The 23,110-nt window shown below is 36.8% G+C and overlaps 1 protein-coding gene across 1 annotated transcript in view; it reads right to left on the bottom strand.

Moving 5' to 3' along the window:
• The window catches only part of XKR4 (XK related 4), a 446,549-nt gene extending 432,203 nt beyond the window's left edge, over positions 1 to 14,346 (bottom strand). Inside the window, 1 exon segment of the mRNA XM_053715046.1 lies at positions 13,592 to 14,346. Coding sequence (XP_053571021.1) covers positions 13,592 to 14,289 — 698 coding nt within the window. The 5' untranslated portion in view covers positions 14,290 to 14,346.
• Positions 14,347 to 23,110: the final 8,764 nt, after the last annotated feature.

Here is a 23,110-nt window from a genome sequence, read left to right as displayed (position 1 = left end):
CCAAACTTAATATGTTAAATTGTGCAAACATGTGAACAATGAACTGAGTTTCCTTCTTCATAACAAACAGCGTATACTGCTACAAACATTTTACTATATAACAATGACAAAAAGAAAAAAAAAATAGATTTACTAAAAAGGCAAAGCAGAAATGCAGTGAATCTGTCAAAATATATGTTTGTTTCAGTATGATTACTGACAGAGGCTATGGTCTGATGGACCCTACAGGGTTGTATATGCCCCAGTGGGCAACGAATCAGACAACACGTCTCTCTCAATATAAAACACAAGCATCAGAAATGATTTACCAATTGTATACTCAATCTTTATAATAAAAGTCCTGTGCAGTATTTTATACAAATAGAATCAAACACATAATATAAGAAACAGTTAAATCAATTACAATAGCATATGAGACATGCTACAAAAATCTACTGCTCTGAAACAAATGTTATACATATAAAGACAGCCAAAAATAAAGATTGGAATCTGCCATTTTCACTCAAAAAAATAATTTTGGCTCTCTGTCTGAATACAAAGCAAAAGAAGGATTTGTTGTTAAGCTAAGCAAATAGCTTTACGTCTTTGTGTCTTGAACTATGGAGCTGTGGAGCATTCACAGATAAAATTGCCTATGTTATGGATAGCTAGTGTGAAATGCCATGTTTTTTACAAATTAATTTGAAAGAGAAAGTGATTCTATTCTACTTGTGCATTGCAAAGGTCAGAAATAATGTCTGCTTCCTAAACTCCTTGGAAGAAATGCTTTGGTTTTGTCATGCAAGAAGAGACAGAATGCGCAGACAAAAGGAACCAGTCTGTTCTAAAGTGATCTCTCTACCTGATACACTTTTCACTTAATATTACACAACTGTAATAGTTTGTGAAGTTCCCAGATTTGTTTAGAAATAAAATATTACTATCTTAAATGGGTCACAAATCAAATACACACCCATGTGCATAGTGTATTATAGTGTATTTGTATCATTTTCTACCAAAAAATGTATGTTTTTTTAGTTTCCTCAATCGAACTGTGAACTTTAGTTTAGGGCCAGGGGAGGAGCTATCATTGGTGCAGCAGATGCATTGGCACCAGGGTCCAGGTGCAGGGGGACATAGCAGATAGTCTCCGCATAAGCATGGGCAGAATGTGTACAACCATACATGGAAGCCTTTTATCTATCTATCTATCTATCTATCTATCTATCTATCTATCTATCTAGCAATCTATCATATATCTACTAAAAATCATTATACAGAGCTGCGTGTATATTATTACTATTGCTTATAACTTTAAAAAAGATTCAGCTTTTTAGGCATATAATACATAAGCACGGAAATAAAGCTTGATGGCTATTTATGGTCATCTATAATGAATCTCCACCAAATTAACCAATCTGCTAGTGGCTTTTAAAGCATATGTTAACCATGCGGAATACTTGGCACTGGATACACTATACTGTCAGCCAGAATTCACAAATGGAGCACCACGTCTTGCAATAGGGCAATGCTGGCGAGCTGCTGTGCTCTTTCATTACAATAAAATATACCAACAAGTGACCCCTTCGTGATGCCTGTCATACTTCTGTAGTTTTTTTAACTAGAAAAATATGTGTATAGCAAAATGGCTGTGTGATATTTATTTATTGGAGATGGAGACAAACCAAGTTTTGATAAAAATAAACATTTTTAAGAAAAAAAGGTGAATGCTTTAGTATGGTTAGCAATGTGGCCAAATAGTAACCACAACACGTTTGTGTATAAAAGTAATGCACTTCCTCAGAGTCTGTAATTACCAGTATATATAGGTATTCCCGACTAGGCTACTCCAGTCAAAATTGGAATTAGTCAATTATCTTCTACACATGGATTAACTATTTATTGTGATTGACTGGTTTGCCTTTATACATTGACTATATGCTGGGGTGTTAAAAATAGTCACAAAAAAAAATTGTAAAAATAATGCATATAATCGCAAAATGAAAATATAAAAGGAATATGCTTAATTACACACTCTTTAATGTCTAGCAATGATCATCAAGATACCTAATTTAGGTATGGGATTAGAATTCCAAATGCCAAAGATTTTTTATTTAGTGTACCATTTTAATAAGGGGATTCCTAATATCAAACCTGATACCAAATAGGCCATAAAATAAATACAACCCTGTGGACATTTTAAGCAAACAATTCATGGCTATGTATAGCACACATACAGCTGATAAAGCCCCCCCCCCACAATATTATGATCATTAATTCATAATTTGGTTGGCAATATTGAATATTTAATAAATTATTTTTTCTGTAAAAAAGATTAACCTGGATGTTTTTTTAATGAGACTGTTTTTTATATTCTCTGTATTTTACACGTACATTTTAAAGGGACACTTAAGTCAAAATTAAAGTTTCATGATTAAGATAAAGCATTAAATTTAAAAATACTATTCCAGAGACATAATTGGTGAGCTGAAAGAAGCATAAAGACACGTGGCATAGGTATCATGATCATTTTTAGCTGTTTACTGACTGTACAATAGAAGTTTACCCATTAGCAACTCAGCATAATATGTGACAATGAAAATGTTTACTTTCATTTTTTACAAAGTACATTATGTTTTTTATTAAATTTAACAAGATTTTGAAATGTCCCTGCACATGACAATGAACGTTCTTGAACAATTAATTGACTTACCTATGGGCATAAAAGTATAACTTTAAATTGCGGTCTGTCTCTAGCCTTTAGGGATAAATACTGTGTACAATGCTATACAGGCAAAATATTCAGACACATCACATGTCAATTTAGACAACTTGTGTCTTTTTTTGTATGCCTTACATCCTGATGATACCATTATCTGTAACAAAGAATCATGTGAACCAAACTGAGTCACATAACCCCCAACTCAGGTAATGTTTTAAAAGTACAGTTGTTAATAATGGTATTTAAAGGGTCAGTCTACCTGAAATTTGTTATTGTTTAAAAAAGATAAATAATCCCTTTATTACCCATTCCACAGCTTTGCATAACCAGCACTGTTATATTTATATATATGTTTTATCTCTATGATTACCTGTATCTAAGCCTCTGCAGACTGCCCCTTATCTCAGTGCTTTTTACAATCTTGGATTATAGCCAATTAGTGCTGGTTCCTGCATAACCATTATCATTCTCCGTGGGAGTTAGCACAATGTTATTTATATAGCACATATGAACTAGCACTGTCTGGCTGTAAAAAAAGCAAATAAAAAGCACTGAGATAAAAGGCTGCCTGCAGTGGCTTAGAAACAGACAGAGGTTTAGAGGTTATAAAGTATATTAATATAACACTGTTGGATATGCAAATCTGGGGTATTGATTAGTAAAGGTGTTATCTATATAAACAATAAAAAAATCAAGTAGAATGTCCTTTTAATGAAAATCTGTAAATCAATGGAGAAGCTTTTTAAATGAGGGGTCTTTTTGAATTTCTTTCTCTCTCTTTTTTTTTTTTTTTGGTGTGCTTGTGAGCAAGTTTTTAAATAACAGAAAAAACTCAGATACTTCTGCATACCCGAAGTTCAAAAGAACAATTCTTTATTAAGATAAGTGTCACTAACCGAAACACAGGGCCAGACTGGGACCAAAACTGACAAACATATTTTACTAGTTTGATTTACAAAAATATTTAAAGTTTGTAACATAGTTTTGCCACTGTAATTTTGTAATTTATTGTATTATATATTGTAATTAAATAGTAAAAAAAAAAATGAAATTCGATTAAAAATGGAAACTGTTTAAAGCAAGAATAACCGCTTATTAGACTGAGTAGTCACAGTTACTCAAAGTAAAAGGCACCAGAATGGAGCAGGACCAGCACTGACCTGGTTAACGGGTACAGTAAAGCAGTGCCAGTAAAGCAGTGACAGATAGGGCAGGCCCTGCATCATTACAAATAATAATGCTGGAGACTAGCTGGAGCTAGGGCCACATTTCCTGACCCACAAATGGCTCTGACCCACTGGGCAAATGCCCTGTATGCCCTATGCTCAGTCTGGGCCTGCCTACACATACACATAGACCTAGAAAAATCACATATTTTACAGATGTTTATAATAGGAACAAACAAACTGCATAGAAGAAGGATCTTAGTATGGAGAGGCAGAGAAAGTATAAGTACTATAACTAGGTAGAGGACCAGATTAAAGAAACACTGGAAGGTCAGGTTTTCTCCAAGATCTTCACTGCACAGCCCTGTTCTAAATATACAACTGTAACCTGTCTTCTCCTTCCCCCTTTGTCTTTGTCTTTTTCAACCCAATTAAATTCTTCCAAATAGTTTTTTTTTAATGTTAAAGTAACATGATCTGTTACTGACGCTTATAACATGATCTAATGAATAAAATGCTTTAATGGCATACTTCTTTCTTCTTGTAAAAACTATTCAACTAGCTTCAAGGAACATAATTATTATTGTCTACCATATGGCCTAAAAAAGTAATTTCCGTGTAATTAATGATCTTCTAATTTTCAGTGTTCAATAAATGATCTATTTTTGTCTCTCATTATTGCTTCTCTTTTTGTGGCCAAGGATGAAAGCAGGATGATATCCAGAGGTGCCAATCTTCCCACATTTTGCAGGAATACCAAAGCTTGAGTGTTATTTCCCACTGGTCCTCCTCTTCTTCACTGTTTCAGGTTCTTGTTCCAAACAAAAACCATGGACCACCCACGCATTGTGCAGAAATGATATCACCCCACCACTGCCATGCTCAAGCACCACCAATGCATACAGAATTCCACCCCCTTTCACATCCTAAACCCCGTCCACATGACTGACAACTCCACTCGAAACGGCAAAATCTTCCTGATTCGAGAAACAAGTATTATTATTCGGAGTTATATAAAAGTAACTTGAAAATTTATTTTAAAAGATAATAATAATTAGTACCAATTTTAATTGCAGTTTACAAAAATAAATAAAAGTGAATGTAAATTGTGATGCTTAAGTGCCCCGTTTTTAAAAATTAAATTAAAAACAGGGGCACTTTAATTCATCAAAATGAACATTTCACTTGTGTTGTGAAAATACTTACCTTTTAAACTTGACAGCCGCTCCAGCTTCCTCCGCCCGTCGCAAAGCCTCTTCCTGGGTCTAAAATGAGGAATCCGGCTTCCTCCAATCACGGCTTCGAATCAGACACTGATTCCCCTGGGGGGGAAGCAGTGATTGGAGGATGACCGATCCATCATTTCTGACGTCAGAAATGGCTTTGCGACGACCGGGGGAAGCTGGAACGGCTGTCAAGTTTAAAAGGTAAGTATTTTTTCACAACGAGTGAAATGGAAATTTTGATGAATTAAAGTGCCCCTGTTTTTAATCAAATTTTTAAAAACCGGGCACTTTAGCATCACAATTTACATTCACTTTAAGGGAAAAATAATTAAATTGACACACCATTTAATAAAGACTATTTTATATCAACCAGTTTAAAATATTGCAAAATAGTTGCCTTAGTTTTAGAAAAAATGTGCAAGATGTGTCTCTCTGGCTTTCTCAAACTCCACAAACATCCTCTGAAAGGCTGGATTTCATGTTAAAGTATATGGTTGCTGCAAAAATACAGTTTCTTATGGATTTGTTTCATTTATTTCATATACCTCCTCAGAGTCTCTGAGAAAGTACATGAAAGATATCAACAAAACTCATGTATGGTACAGCAGCTGTACTTACATTTTATATGATCTAATACACTAATAAAGGACTTCATTATTTTAATACAACTTTACCTCTAGAGACACTGCACTGATTAGTCACTGACTTCAAGTAGAATGTCCTTTTAATGAAAATCTGTAAATCAATGGAGAAGCTTTTTAAATGAGGGGTCTTTTTGAATTTCTTTCTCTCTCTTTTTTTTTTTTTTTGGTGTGCTTGTGAGCAAGTTTTTAAATAACAGAAAAAACTCAGATACTTCTGCATACCCGAAGTTCAAAAGAACAATTCTTTATTAAGATAAGTGTCACTAACCGAAACACAGGGCCAGACTGGGACCAAAACTGACAAACATATTTTACTAGTTTGATTTACAAAAATATTTAAAGTTTGTAACATAGTTTTGCCACTGTAATTTTGTAATTTATTGTATTATATATTGTAATTAAATAGTAAAAAAAAAAATGAAATTCGATTAAAAATGGAAACTGTTTAAAGCAAGAATAACCGCTTATTAGACTGAGTAGTCACAGTTACTCAAAGTAAAAGGCACCAGAATGGAGCAGGACCAGCACTGACCTGGTTAACGGGTACAGTAAAGCAGTGCCAGTAAAGCAGTGACAGATAGGGCAGGCCCTGCATCATTACAAATAATAATGCTGGAGACTAGCTGGAGCTAGGGCCACATTTCCTGACCCACAAATGGCTCTGACCCACTGGGCAAATGCCCTGTATGCCCTATGCTCAGTCTGGGCCTGCCTACACATACACATAGACCTAGAAAAATCACATATTTTACAGATGTTTATAATAGGAACAAACAAACTGCATAGAAGAAGGATCTTAGTATGGAGAGGCAGAGAAAGTATAAGTACTATAACTAGGTAGAGGACCAGATTAAAGAAACACTGGAAGGTCAGGTTTTCTCCAAGATCTTCACTGCACAGCCCTGTTCTAAATATACAACTGTAACCTGTCTTCTCCTTCCCCCTTTGTCTTTGTCTTTTTCAACCCAATTAAATTCTTCCAAATAGTTTTTTTTAATGTTAAAGTAACATGATCTGTTACTGACGCTTATAACATGATCTAATGAATAAAATGCTTTAATGGCATACTTCTTTCTTCTTGTAAAAACTATTCAACTAGCTTCAAGGAACATAATTATTATTGTCTACCATATGGCCTAAAAAAGTAATTTCCGTGTAATTAATGATCTTCTAATTTTCAGTGTTCAATAAATGATCTATTTTTGTCTCTCATTATTGCTTCTCTTTTTGTGGCCAAGGATGAAAGCAGGATGATATCCAGAGGTGCCAATCTTCCCACATTTTGCAGGAATACCAAAGCTTGAGTGTTATTTCCCACTGGTCCTCCTCTTCTTCACTGTTTCAGGTTCTTGTTCCAAACAAAAACCATGGACCACCCACGCATTGTGCAGAAATGATATCACCCCACCACTGCCATGCTCAAGCACCACCAATGCATACAGAATTCCACCCCCTTTCACATCCTAAACCCCGTCCACATGACTGACAACTCCACTCGAAACGGCAAAATCTTCCTGATTCGAGAAACAAGTATTATTATTCGGAGTTATATAAAAGTAACTTGAAAATTTATTTTAAAAGATAATAATAATTAGTACCAATTTTAATTGCAGTTTACAAAAAAAAATAAAAGTGAATGTAAATTGTGATGCTTAAGTGCCCCGTTTTTAAAAATTAAATTAAAAACAGGGGCACTTTAATTCATCAAAATGAACATTTCACTTGTGTTGTGAAAATACTTACCTTTTAAACTTGACAGCCGCTCCAGCTTCCTCCGCCCGTCGCAAAGCCTCTTCCTGGGTCTAAAATGAGGAATCCGGCTTCCTCCAATCACGGCTTCGAATCAGACACTGATTCCCCTGGGGGGGAAGCAGTGATTGGAGGATGACCGATCCATCATTTCTGACGTCAGAAATGGCTTTGCGACGACCGGGGGAAGCTGGAACGGCTGTCAAGTTTAAAAGGTAAGTATTTTTTCACAACGAGTGAAATGGAAATTTTGATGAATTAAAGTGCCCCTGTTTTTAATCAAATTTTTAAAAACCGGGCACTTTAGCATCACAATTTACATTCACTTTAAGGGAAAAATAATTAAATTGACACACCATTTAATAAAGACTATTTTATATCAACCAGTTTAAAATATTGCAAAATAGTTGCCTTAGTTTTAGAAAAAATGTGCAAGATGTGTCTCTCTGGCTTTCTCAAACTCCACAAACATCCTCTGAAAGGCTGGATTTCATGTTAAAGTATATGGTTGCTGCAAAAATACAGTTTCTTATGGATTTGTTTCATTTATTTCATATACCTCCTCAGAGTCTCTGAGAAAGTACATGAAAGATATCAACAAAACTCATGTATGGTACAGCAGCTGTACTTACATTTTATATGATCTAATACACTAATAAAGGACTTCATTATTTTAATACAACTTTACCTCTAGAGACACTGCACTGATTAGTCACTGACTTATCATGTGACCACTTGCTGTTGGCAAAGAGCTAAGAGATTGGCTCCCTAGGTCCATTTGACTTACCAGAGATATTACCAAGCTATTGCAGCAATGTGCAGTACATGGTTAAAAGATTCAGGACAAATGACATTCCTTTGCATAGAAATGCATTTTATATATAATGATCATAGGGGGGGCATAGACAGAGGTTATTTGCTTCTATAAGGATTACACTTTGACAATTCTACCTTAGGGCAACTTCTATCAGAATAGTTTCTTCTTACTGTCTAGTCAAATGATAAAACTTTTATAGAACATTACAATAACTTATAAAATGATATCTCTTTACTTGGCTATCCAATACAGCAAAATGGGGGACCATACAGGAGAACACATGAGCACTTCTTAAGCAGATTAATATTATCGGCTTGTGATGGGGAGTGCACATGTTGGACATGACATTGCCAGGAACAAAGACTCAAGGAGCGCCTAATTAATTTGTTCCTAAGGGTATTAGCAATGTAAATTCATCCATAATTCTATGATTTTTATCTTCCAGCCAATTGTAATAATATATACTCTTCTATTCTCTTACATGTTATGTTTGTATCTTTGTTATGTTGTGCACAGAGTGCAGTAATTTTTCTTCCATTTGTTATGGTTACAAATTAAATTGGTGTTGGAATCCTTATTAAAAGGACATTCCGGTCAAAATGCACATACAGATGTGGCCAAAAGTAATGGTGCCCTTCGATTTTTTTAGGAAAACACACTGTTTTCTCTGAACTAAGTAAAAATTGTTTAAAGTATTTGCTACAAACCATTCTTTATTTACAATGTAATAGAACAGAAACTTCTGATGTTTGATGAGATTCAAATCTGGACTTAAAGGGACACTGAACCCAATTTTTTTCTTTTGTAATTCAGAAAGAGTATGCAATTTTAAGCAACTTTCTAATTTACTCCTATTATCAATGTTTCTTCGTTCTCTTGCTATCATTATTTGAAAAAGAAGGCATCTAAGCTTTTTTTTTGTTTCAGTACTCTGGACAGCACTTTTTTATTGGTGGATGAATTTATCCACCAATCAGCAAGGACAATGCAGGTTGTTCACCAAAAATGGGCCGGCATCTAAACTTACATTTTTGCATTTCAAATAAAGATACCAAGAGAATGAAGAAAATTTCATAATAGGAGTAAATTAGAAAGTTGCTTAAAATTTCATGCTCAATCTGAATCACGAAAGAAAAATTTCGGGTACAGTGTCCCTTTAAAGAAGGCCACTTTGGAATGATCCAATCTTTTCTTCTCATGTTGTGTAGGATGTTTTTTTATCTATGTTTTGGGTCATTATCCTGCTGGAGCACCTATGACCTGTGGCTGAGACACAGCTTTCTGACACTGAGCAGTGTGTTTTTCTCCAGAATGCCTTGATAGTCTTCTGATTTCATTGTGCCCTGCACAGATTCTAGGCACCCAGTGCAGAGGCAGCAAAGCATCCCCAAAACATCCCTGAGCCTTCTCCATGTTTCACAGTAGAGATGCTGTTCTTTTACGTAAAGGGACATAATACTCATATGCTAAATCACTTGAAACTGATGCAGTATAACTGTAAAAAACTGACAGGAAAATATCACCTGAGCATCTCTATGTAAAAAAGGAAGATATTTTACCTCACAATTTCCTCAGCTCAGCAGAGTAAGTTCTGTGTAAAAAGTTATACTCAGCTGCAGCCCAGCTGCAGGTAAAAAAATAATAAAAAAAAATGAAGAAATGAACTGCAGCCAATCAGCATCAGCAGTGCTGAGGTCATGAACTCTTTTACTGTGATCTCATGAGATTTCATTTAACTCTCATGAGATTTCATTGTAAACTTCCTTACACTGAATAGGAAAATAAGATGAGAGTGCACAAGGCTCAATCCTTCGGCTGTCCCGGGACAGAGATACTGATTTGTTGCTTAGAAGTCATTTACAATGGGATGTGGCTACTGAGGAACTTTTGAGGTAAAATATCTTTCTTTTTTTACATAGAGATGTTCAGGTGATATTTTCTAGTCAGCTTTTTATACTGCATCACTTTCAAGTGTTTAAACATTTGGGTATTATGGCCCTTTAAAAGCTTCCTTTTTACCTTCTATAAACATGGAGTTGTTGTGGTTTTACAAAAAGCTCTACATTTGTTTCATCTGTCCATTGAACATTCTCCTAGAGGGACGGTGGCTTATCACATGCATTTTGGAAAACTCCAGTCAGGCATTTTTGTGTTTCTCTCTTAAAATGCAAGGATATAAATAATTAATTTCAGCCACGCCTCTAGATGAATTAAAAATTTGAATAGAATCATAATTACAATATACATCTATTGGCAAAAAAAGTTTCTAGTAAAAGTTATCACTATTTTAGTGTTAGCATTTTTCTCTGCACAAGCATGTGAAGCATAGCTAGATATCCTCAGTGCACCAGCAATTTAAATAATGCAGTTGCTTAGAGAGCCAGTGGAGCTTGTATCATATTAGCAATGATGTTAATTATGTCATTACCAGATACTACAAGCACCTTTGGCTCTCTCAGTAAGTGCTGAGTTTAAAATGCAGGTGCACAGTGCATACTTAAAGGGACACTCTACTCCAGAATTTTTAATATTTAAAAAGATAGATAATCCCTTTATTACCCATTCCCCTGTTATGGATATCCAACATAGTAATATTAAGATACTTTTTACCTCTGCGATTTCTCTGCAGACTGCCCCCTTATTTCAGTTCTTTTGACAGACTTGCATTTAAGCCAATAATTGCAGACTTTTAGGTAACTACAAAGGAGTGAGTACAATGTTCTCTATATAGCACACATGATCTAGCAGTGTCTAGTTGTAATAAACTGTCAAAATGCACTGAGATAAGAGGCAGCCTTTAAGGGTTTAGAAATTAGCAGATGAGCCTGCCTAGGTTTAACTTTAAACAAAGAATGCCAAGAGAACAAAGCAAACTTGATGATAAAAGTAAATTGGAACATTGTTCAAAATTGCATGCCCTATCTGAATCATGAAAGTTTAATTTTGACTACACTGAGCCTTTAAGTACACTCTTTAAACAGTTATAACTTTTACTAGAATATTTTTTTGTTATAAATGTATATTACAAAAAGGCTTCTATACAAAACTAAAATGCACCCATGTGCATTACAATTTAGATGGAATGCCCTTTTAAGCTTTATTAGAGTTTTTTTTTTTTTAGCACATTATACATTATACAAATGTTTGTTTGTCAATTTAAAAAAATACTGAAACAGTGCATCAAATATGTATTGATAATTTAAAGCCAAACATTACATTTTGTATGTGGGGCTACTGTGTACAAAAAAAAACTTTACTACTATATAAATGTCATAACAATCACTGCACACTTTTTTTTTTAAAGGAAGGCATTAAGTTAAGGAGTTAATCAAAGTATAAACATCTAAAGAATAGTCAAGTTCATATAGTCAGAAAATAACCAGGATCAGCTGTGTGATGTCATATGTACACTAATATTAATGTTACATTTAGTGGTTTGTATAGCAGTATTACTTAAATGAATAGGCAGACGCCTCTATGACTGTAGGTGAGGTTGGATGTAAGGTGCTAGATTTCATAAAATAGTTTAGTAAATAGTCAAGGTTAAAAAAAAAAGACTATGCTAAGGGGTTCTAAGAGCACTTCACCTTGAATAACCTCAGTACAACTCAGAGTTTGGAGAATCTAGGCCAGTCACTGTATCTGAAATACATTCTTCAAGCACACTTGTTTTTTCAATACATCTACTTTGTTTCATAAATATGAAAAAGTTTTAATGCATAAATTATGACATTTTAGTAACAGACAATCCACTCATGTAATTTAACAATACTCATGAACTATAAGTAGATTATTTGCAGACCTATAAAACCTAAAGTAATGATTTACATCCTGAAACGTGGTGTGGGTGCTTGTGTTGGCTCTAGTTTGTGTGTGTGAATGTGGCAGACCAAGAGTAATTATTTATAACCACACAAAAAAAAAAGAAAACTCATGTAAAAACAAAAACAATAAAATGTTTATCCCATGTGAACCGCTTTCTATAATTTACGTGAGTCACAAATCTGTAGAGTTCCTTAACTCCTCTGTGTGGTGGTTTTATTCATTCACTGTATTCAAAGATAATTTGATGCTAAGCAGACACAGCAGGACTCCTTTTCTCTTTACAATATTACAGCTAATGCCAGCTGAAGTCTCCAAACCCCACGAAAGCTACATCCTTAGAAAGAGTACAGCAGGCCATTTACTCTTACATAGAAAGTCCATGGTTTGTTTTAACACTGTATACAGTTGATTCAGATAATGTGATGACAATGTTTCAACAAAAAAATTATAATAAAAAAACATTAGCATGGGCTGTGAAGCTGTAGTTATTCCAATCATTTATATATACTCAGTTGAAAAGAAAAACAAACTACAAATGTAATCATTAAGAAAACAGTTCTTGTACCTAGGAAAAAGAACATATTTGCTAAAAAATTCAGAATTTGCTTCCACCATGTAACAAACTGAACAATAAATACAAATCAAACATGATAATCATGAGTCAGGCCCTTCAATAGGACTTCAGTTCTTGTTTTCACCTGTGGTATATATACTGCCAGAGCACTATAATGCATTACTGGAACTGCAAGGAAGGATTTACTATTATTCCTTATGGCAAGGCCCATTGTATCGTCTACTGTAACATAATTGACTAAAATATTTACTGGGTATCATAAAAAATTGATAATGATCTTGTTAAACAAGAAAAATTAGAATTATATATGCCTCAAAGCTATTTCACATTACAAATATAGCAATATGTGATCTCATTGTTTTACATAATAAAAATGAGAGCATAACCTTTGTCTATTACAGTGCTTATTGTTCTAGGAAATAAGAGGGCAACAATAATTTAGCTAGGCTCTTTCATTAATGATATGAATGCCAATGTATTTCTGAACTAATTATATCCCTCATCAATTACTGCAGCAAAATACTTGTGCATTGATTTTATATTTTCAAAAATTGTAAACATTATCATGGATAAATGGACAAGCAGACAGTAGTAGATAGATAGATAGATAGATAGATAGATAGATAGATAGATAGATAGATAGATATAGATCGATAGATAGATAGATATAGATCGATAGATAGATATATATAGATGATAAATAGGATCTGAATTACATAGATTAAGCCTAAAACAGATAATCACCGCCTCCTTATTTTTACTGGTTTCATATAAATTACACGTGCATTAATGCAAGCAGGAATAAAAAGCAAGCTCACTGATGACAATGACCAGGCAACGTGTGTATACTACATAAGTGTGTGAGAGGTGGGAGGGTGTTTTTATTTACCTCCAGACCTGGCCGAGCTGCAGGATATGGATGAGTGACTGCAGGAACCAGATGCAGCAGGAGCAGGAGGCAGACCTGTTCTGGCTCGGTCTGGTGCTGATGCTGGGGGCAGCTGGCTTGTTGCTGGCCGTGGACGGCTGTCTCTGTGGGGTAGAAGGACGGACATCCACATCGACTCCAGTAGCAGAAGCCCCCGCTTTGCTGTCAGCCGGAGAGCACTGGGAGCTGTTCTCGGTGCTGAAATCATGCACGAACCACCTGAAGCTGAAAACCTGCACGGACATGGAGCCAAGGACCACGAAGAACAAGGTCAGCCCAAACCACCACCGCTGGCCCCGCAAGTAATAGTCGACTGAGAGCCATATATCGCTCCCTACATCGGCAAAGTAGACTGCCATGGCAGCCAGGATCCACAGGCAATCCCATATAGAGTAACGCTGCTGCTCTCTGGCCAAACGCAGACACAGAGCGGACGCTCCAGCAGCAGCACCTCCTTCTCTGCCAACTCTGACACCGCTACCACTGCTACAGCAGCACCGCGAGTTCCCGTCTGAGCAGCCCCCATCCCCTGTACTTGATCCGGGCTGGGATCCTGCTGCCAACCCTTGCACTGAACCCGAGTGATCCGAGTTCTGCAACGGTGTGAAAGCCACATCGCTCTTCTTCATCTTCAGCATCCCGTCTGATTTAGCGGCCATGATGATAAAAAAAAAAAAAAAAAAAGATTTGATGGATAGAAGGGTGAAAAGGGAGAGAGAATCCCTCCTTTATGTGACAGAGCTCCTTCTGTGTTCCTCCTCCCCTTTGGTTTTCCTCCTCCTCCTCCTCCTCTCACTCCCCTTGTCTCGCTTCTTTTGCTCCAGTGTTGTCACTGCTCTGGCTGATTGAATTGAACATGGGCTGGGACAGGAAGAAGGAGACCCGCCTGCCTGTGTGGAGACAGCCAACCTCACCCTGCAGCCACACAGCCTGGACCACATCACAGACCTCCTCCCCACCCTACTTCTCCTCTACCGCCGGATGGGGAAAGGAATGACCTCATCTCTTTCCTTCTCTCTTTGCCTCCCCTGTCTCTTACACTGGCAGTGCAGAGAAAGGAGGGGCTGCAGCAGGGCGGAGAGAGAGGTGAAACAAAGATAGCCAGTAGATCCTGTATCTCTGTCTCCTGAACCAGCATCAGCACCAGTCCCCACCCCTGCCTCAACGCATCTCTCTCATTTGTTCTCTTAAGGTGGATTACCCCATGTGCTGCTCTCAAACGACAGGAGTGATTTCATGTATATTAAAAATCAACAATTATTCTATAATATGTACTTAAGCTTAATAAGTAGATAAGTGGATAGCAAGTAGTGTGACTTAGGCTTGTTCTGTTATTGCTAGTCAGATATTGAGCAAAAACTGATTTGGCTGAAACAAATATTTACATAACATTGTAAGTGGTAAGTTGTGTAAATAGATGTACATTAAAAAAATGTACTTCTAGCAACTAATGTCAAAATGCTACACTTAGAGCACATAAATTCCATATCTACAACTGTATCAATCCACCTTAAACAAGACAGAGTTTGTGACTGAGGCAGGTGCTATGTTTGGGTGGGGGATGCTATTTTACTAGAGAAATAAAGGATTTTCTGTAGCTATTGGAGTTGTTTTAAAGGGTTAGTGAACACTTGGCAGCAGGAATACTGAAAGTTCACAAATACAAGGTACAGCTACAAAGGTTATGATATAAACATTGCATTTTTTTACTAATATTTATGTAGCTCATTTTTAGCTCTTTTACTTAAGCTTTGTGGGATGAATTACCTCAGCCCAGACCTCCCATGGATGAGGTGGGGCTTAGCTCAGTGATTGATATTTGAGAACAACCAATCACAACACATATGCAAATTAGCCACAGGTGCGTGCGGGCATGCTCACTGGCATCTTTTGTTTAAGATAGTCTCTCGTGCACACTGCATCCCTGCACAAGAAAAATTTAAAGGGACATAAAACCCAAAATTTTTCTTTCATGTTTCACATAGATCATATAATTTTGAACAACTTTCCAATTTACTTCTTTTATCTAATTTTCTTTATTCTCTTGGTACCCTATTTTAAAAAAGCAGCAATGCACTACTGGGAGCTAGTTGAACTCCAATGACAATATGCATTTATGTGCAGTCACCAATCAGCAGCATACATTTCAACAATGGATACACATGAGACAATTTAGATAAATTGGAAAGTTGCTTAAAATTTTATGCTCTGTTTGAATCATGAAAGAAAAAAAAAATGGGTTTCATGTCCTTTTAATAACCAGCGCAGTACAGGGTACGGCGCTGGTCGTTAAAGGGTTAAAGCCACTTTTAACACTCCTTCCTGACAGACTGGAGGGAGCAGTCAACAGAAGCAGCAGTTCTGACTAAAGAAAAGCTAAAAAGTCACAGGTGAGGAAGTGTGCACAAAATAGTTTCAATAAATATTAGAAATAATCTAAATATCAAAAGTCATATGCCACACATAATACAGCATTTAAGAAAAACTATATATTGCAATGTTATTTTTTCAAAGCTGTATTTATGTATTTATGTAAAAAACAGTTGAAGCATAGTATCAAACTATATAGTCAAATATGCACGTTATTTGTGAAAGCATGTGTATATAGTTGATCTGTAGAATGTGCTTCCAGTAAAGGTGGTAATACCTACAACTGTAATATATATACACATTGTTTTTTTTTATTTATATTCAGCACCACCTCTGCTTGTAGTACCCTCTCTGCATTAACAGCACATAATGGGGACAATTTATCAATGTCTATCCGACATGATATGCTGTAGCGTGTCATGTCAGACAAACTTTGCTGAATGCCGACAGCATACACTGTCGGCATTTAACATTAAACAAGCAGTTCACCAGAACTGCTTGTGCAATGCCGCCCCCTGCAGATTCGCGGCTAATCGGTCACTAGCAGGGGGTGTCAATCAGCCTATCATATAGGATCGGGCGGATTGCAGACCACAGCCTCAGAGGCAGCGGACCAGTTATGGAGCAGCGGTCTTAAGACCACTGCTTCATAACTGCTGTTTTCAGCGACCCTGAAGGCTCGCGCGGAAATAGGGACATCAAGCTCCATTCGGAGCTTGATAATTCAGCCCCAATGTCTCTACAACAATGCATAGGATGTGAATTATATAGCATGTATATTCATGTATTTTACTAAATGTATATCTTAGTATGTATATGATTCCTATTATACGAGTCAGCATTTATTTATGAAAACATTTATCTTTTAAAAAGGGCAGTAGTTCCATAGAATGTACTTCTACTACAATTGGTACAACTCAAATATGTATGCACACACACAATTTATCATGGCTCGAATGGGGCCAAATACCCCTGTTTCCGTGCGAGCCTTTAGAACTGCATGTGCAATGTTAAATGTGCAATGCTGTCGACATTCAGCAATGTCTGGCGGACATAATACGCTACGACGTATCATGTCCGCCAGAGATTGATAAATCGGCCCTATAGAATGTACTTCCAGCAGAGGTGTACCTGTAATATAAGCACACACACACTCATTCTTCTTTCTTTTATATTTTAGCATTGACCACCTCTGCTGTCAGTGCCTTCTGTGCCCCAACAGCACATAAACAACAAACAAAAAAATAACAGTGCCGTATAATATAAATTATATAGCACTTATTTTACATATTGTTTTCCTGTTTATATAATTCCTTTTATATGAGTTACCTTTTTGTGAAAACATTTATATATGAGAACTGCAGTTTATACACAGACTGTATTTCCTCCAGAAGGGGTAATATGTACAACTGTAATATATGTGCACATAGACACACACACATATTTCTTTCATTTAGATTTTAGCATAGACCATCTCTGCTGGTTGTACTTTCTGTGCATCAGCAGAAAAATAAATAAATATATAGTTCCATAAGATATGAATTAAATGGCATTTATTTTACATAATTTATATTGTTTTCCTGTTTATATAATTCCTAGTATATGAGTCAGTATTTTGTTAAATATATGAGAAGTGCAGTTGATACATGGGGGTAGATTTATCAAGCAGTGGATTTACCCCCGAAGTTTCAGGTCTGCCTGAAACATAGTAACATAGTAACATAGTAACATAGTAGATGAGATTGAAAAAAGACAGAAGTCCATCGAGTTCAACCTATACAAATCTAAAATATATACAAAAAGCTCCAGTTAAGCTTAAATAATCCCACTAAAAGGTGACCCATTTAATACTAGCAATCATATCCATGAATTTTGTTTATAGACAGAAATTTATCCAAATAATTTTTAAATGTATCTAGGGTATTGGCCTTCACTACCTCCTTTGGTAATGAGTTCCAAAATTGTATTGCTCTTACAGTAAAAAAACAATTAAATCTCCTTTCCTCCAACCTTAAATTGATACCTCTGGTCACAAACAATTTTTTTGGAATAAACAGCGCTTCTGCCATCTCTGTATATGGGCCTTGAATATATTTATATAAAGTAATCATGTCACGTCTTAAGCGCCTTTTTTCTAAAGAAAACAGACCCAGTTTGGTTAGCCTCTCCTCATAGGTTAAATTCTCGAATCCCCTTATTAGCTTTGTGGCCCTTCTCTGAACTTTTTCTAGTTCTGCAATATCTTTTTTTGCGATCGGTGCCCAGAACTGCACTCCATACTCAAGGTGAGGTCTTACCAGGGCTTTAAATAGTGACCGAATTATGCTTTTTAAGAAGCAGCGGTCGTAAGACTGCTGCTCCTTAACTCATCCGCCACCCCTGAGGTGGCGGACAGCAATCATCCCGATTGGATACCATCAGGATTATTGACACCCCGTGCTAGCAGCCGATTGGCCGCAATGTGCAGGGGGTGGCATTGCACAAGCATTTCACAAGAAATACTTATGCAATGATATCGATCAGCATTTATCGATGTCCGCCCAACATTTGCTAAATCTACCCCATAGACTGAACTTCCAGTAGAGGTGGTAATATGTACATATGTAATTTATATACACAAACACATTTATGTTTTTAACATTTATCACCTCCGCTTGTAGTACATTCTGTGCATCAACATCACATAAAGATATTTTTCTACAAAAAAGCAGTGCCATATAATAATTATAAAGCATTTATTTAAAAAAATATATATAATGTTTTAATGTCTATATAAATTAAATGATACATCAGCATTTATTTGTGAAAACCTTCATTTATTATAAGTGCAGTTGATCCATAGGGGCCGATTAATCAAGTGCGGACGGACATGATGTGCTATAGCGGATCATGTCTGCCCCACATCATTAAATTACGACAGCATATGCTTGTGCAATGCCATCCCCTGCAGATTCGCGGCCAATTGGCTGCTAGCAGGGGTGTCAATCATCCCGATGGGATCGGGATGATTGCTGTCCACCTCCTCAGAGGTGGCGGGTGAGTTAAGGAGCAGCGGTCTTAGGACCGCTGCTTCTTAACTTATGTTTCCGGCAATCTGAAGGGGAGCTGAAGGCTCATGCGGAAACAGCTGCATTCACAGCTACATAAATCGGCCCCATAGAATGTTCTTACAGTCAAAATGGTATTAAAGGGATATTGAATCCAATTTTTTTCTTTCATGATTCAGATAGAGCATGCAATTTTAAACAACTTTCTAATTTACTCCTATTATCAATTTTTCTTTGTTCTCTTGGTATCTTTATTTGAAAAAGAAGGAATGTGTGCTTACGAGCCGGCCCAACTTTGGTTCAGCACTTGTGTAGTGCTTGCTGATTGTTTGCTAAATGCAGCCACCAATCAGGGAACGCTATTAAGGCTTCTGAACCAAAAATGGTCCAGCTCTTAAGCTTACATTCCTGCTTTTTCAAATAAAGATACGAAGAGAACGAAGAATAATTCATAATAGGAGTGCAACTGTAATATATGTGCACACACACTCATTTTCTATTACTTATGTTGTAGCATTTACCACCTCTGCTGGAAGTAGATTCTGCATTCACATTAATATACACATTTGTTAATATTATCTACAGTATCTATCTATCTATCTATCTATCTATCTATCTATCTATCTATCTATCTATCTATCTATCTATCTATCTATCTATCTATATCTATCTATCTATCATAAATAAATACACTGCACAGGTTATTTTAGAAAAATAAAAATATTTACATGTAAATGCTTTATGTTGCACTACTATTTATAATTTACACATTAATTTATTAAATAGAAAAGTCTCAGACACTATTTTAATAAAATAATGCCCAGGGCCGTCTTTAATATTGATTGGACCCTGGGCAAAAATTTTCTTGGGCCCCCCCCCACCCCCACCCCATGCAATTTCGCTCTCCACCACAACATCCCAAAAAACAACTAAATCAATTTTTTTTTTATTATTAGCCCAGCGGTGGATCATCCACTGCTGGGCTAATCATTTAAAAAAAAAAAATAAAAAAAATTGCAATATGTGAAACTGGACCTAAGCAGAACTAATAAGTAAATAAATATATAAATTCCTCCACTGTGGATTCATTTAATATTTTTTTGAATGTGATTCTGGTGTGAGGTTACCTGGTTAAAGAGATTTAGGGCAGCCAACAGGAGCAAAGCAAGGTAAAGGAGGAAGCATGGAGGTGCAGACAAATATAAGTTTACTGACTTGAACAGCAGAACTACTATGGGAAGCTGTAAAATCTGAGACAGAGAGAAAATAAAAACTATAAAAATAAACCTTACATTAATGTGTGAAGTATCAGCATGACGCTATACATCAGCCACACCAGCACATGTAGCTTCTTTGCTAGGAACAAGTTCCCTCTCACCCTGAACTAGACAATGCTGCATGGGGAGAGGCGTGTTTGCACTCACTTATTCTTCCCACTGACACCTTTCTACATTGCACTATTCCAATAACAAACTTCAGTTAGTTGATCTTAGGGCCACAGCAGAAAGAGCAGGGCTAAGGGGACCAGTAGACATGATGCTGTCTGTCCAAGGCTGCATGGATACAGTGTGAGATGAGTCACACAGCCTCAAGACTGAAGAGAGCAGTGTATGCAGCTGCACAGATGCTCAAATCCTCATGTGCCTGCCGCTCCAGCTTTCTGCTGCATGTGCCTACAGTCAGCCCTACCCAGAAACAATCCCACCACCAGAGCAGTTACCTGGTAACAGTGGTAACCCCAGTAAGACATTTTCTGATGCAGTGGGAAATGGCTGGATGCCGAGTTAGGGCTTTGCATTCAGGGCTGCACAGTGCACATCTAAAACAGCACATGGCACTAGCTTGGCATGTCACATGACACGGGCACGGTCTGGCACAGTTTTTTTAAAAAAATATAAGCAGAGTACTTTTGACTGTGACAGTATTAGGACTGAATGTGTGTGTTCCCCATGTCACATCAGCAGTCTGGTATGAACCATTAAAAAAAAAAAAAAAAAAAAAATTTTTTTTTTTTTTTTAAAGGACTCTTGGGCCCCTCAACGGAGACTGGGCCCAGGGCAGCTGCCCCTTTTGCCCTGTGTTAAAGACGGTCCTGATAATGCCAATTACATTTGTCACTTATTATAAACTAGGCGATAAGCCTACCCAGAGGGCAGTCTATTTAAATAAAACTACAACCCCCAAAGCTAAAATTACAAAAAATCACAGAAAAAAATAAACAAAGCTATCCAAAATAAAAAATTTAAACCTAAACTAATACCCCTATAAAAATAAAAAAATCCCCCCCAAAATTAAAACATCCCCTAATCTAATACTAAACTACCTAAAGCCATTACACAGGCTTTTGTAGGGCATTGCCCTAAGTTAAACAGCTCTTTTACATTTAAAAAATACTAAATCCCCCCTAACAGTAAAACCAACCACCCACCAAACCCCCCAACATAAAAAACTAAAAATCGCCCCCAAAATAAAAACACCCCCTAATCTAATACTAAACTACCAATAGCCATTACAAGGACTTTTGTAGGGCATTGCCCTAAGTTAAACAGCTTTTTTACATTTAAAAAATACTAAATCCCCCCTAACAGTAAAACCAACCACCCACCAAACCCAACATAAAAAAACTAACACTAAAAAAACTAAACTACCCATTGCCCCAAAGGGGCATTTGTATGGGCATTGTCCTTAAAAGGGTATTTAGCTCTTTTACTGCCCTTAAAATGGCAATCAGCTCTTTTCCAGCCCATTAAATCCCTATTGTTAAAAAAAAAAAAAAAAAATCCTAACCCTAAGTCCCAAATAGGTACTCACCGTTCCTGAAGTCCAGCAGAGAAGGTCTTCTTCCAGGTGGCTCCATCATCTTCTATCTACATCTGGAGCGAAGGCGGTGTGTAGCGGAGGTGCAGAGCTGTGGATCCTCAGCGGTGGTCCTCACCAGTGGCCCGGAGCAGAGGTGCGGAACGGTCTTCCCCGACATGTGGATCCTCAGCGGTGGCGGTCCTTGGCAGCAGCTGTCCTCGGCGGCATGGAGGCTCCTCTTCATCCGACGTCCGTCGTACACTAAAGATTGAATGCAAGGTACTGCAATCAATTTGGGGTACCTTGCATTCCTATTGGCTGAAATTTTGAAATCAGCCTATAGGATTAGAGCTACTGAAATCCTATTGGCTGTTTGAATCAGCCAATAAGATTTCAGAAGCTCTCATCCTATTGGCTGATTTCAGCCAATAGGAATGCAAGATAATTTCAGACAATAGAAATACCCTGCATTCAATCTTCAGTATGCGACGGGCGATCACATTCTCCGGCGGAGAAGGTCTTCTTCCAGGCGACTCAGGATGAAGATAGAAGATGATGGAGCCGCCTGGAAGAAGACCTTCTCCGTCGGACTTCAGGAACGGTGAGAACCTATTTGGGGCTTAGTGTTAGGATTTGTTTTTATTTTTGTTTTTTCTTTTATTTTTAAGATTAGGCATTTAATGGGCTGGAAAAGATCTGATTGCCCTAGGGCAATGTCCTACAAGAGGCCCTTTTAAGGACTATTGGTAGTTTAGTTTAGGGATGTTTTTATTTTGGGAGACTTTTATTTTCATAGGGATTAGGATTAAGTTTTTTATTTTTTGTAATTTTAGATTATTTTTTTGTAATTTAATGTTAGGTTTTATTTGTGTAACTCAGTATTGGGGTTAATTTAGGGGGTGTTAGGTTAGGGGGCTTAGTAATTAAATTAGTTATTTGTGTTGTGGGAGGGTTGGCAGTTTAGGAGTTAATAGGTTAATTAGGTTAATTTTGATGTGGGGAGTTGGTGGTTTAGGGGTTAATAGGTTAATTAGGTTTATTGTGATGTTGGGGGGTTGACGGTTTAGGGGTTAATAGGTTAATCAGGTTTATTGTGATGTGGGGGTTTGTCGGTTTAGGGGTTAATAGGTTAATTAGGTTTATTGTGATGTGAAGGGTTGGCGGTTAAGGGGTTAATAGATTAATTAGGTTTATTGCGATGTTGGGGGTTGGCAGTTTAGGGGTTAATTAGGTTTATTGCGATGTGACAGGTTGTTATTTGCAG

Source organism: Bombina bombina, chromosome 5, assembly GCF_027579735.1.
Source record: "Bombina bombina isolate aBomBom1 chromosome 5, aBomBom1.pri, whole genome shotgun sequence".
NCBI classification, from domain to species: Eukaryota; Metazoa; Chordata; class Amphibia; order Anura; family Bombinatoridae; genus Bombina; species Bombina bombina.
This window is presented reverse-complemented; position numbering and strand designations above follow the sequence as displayed.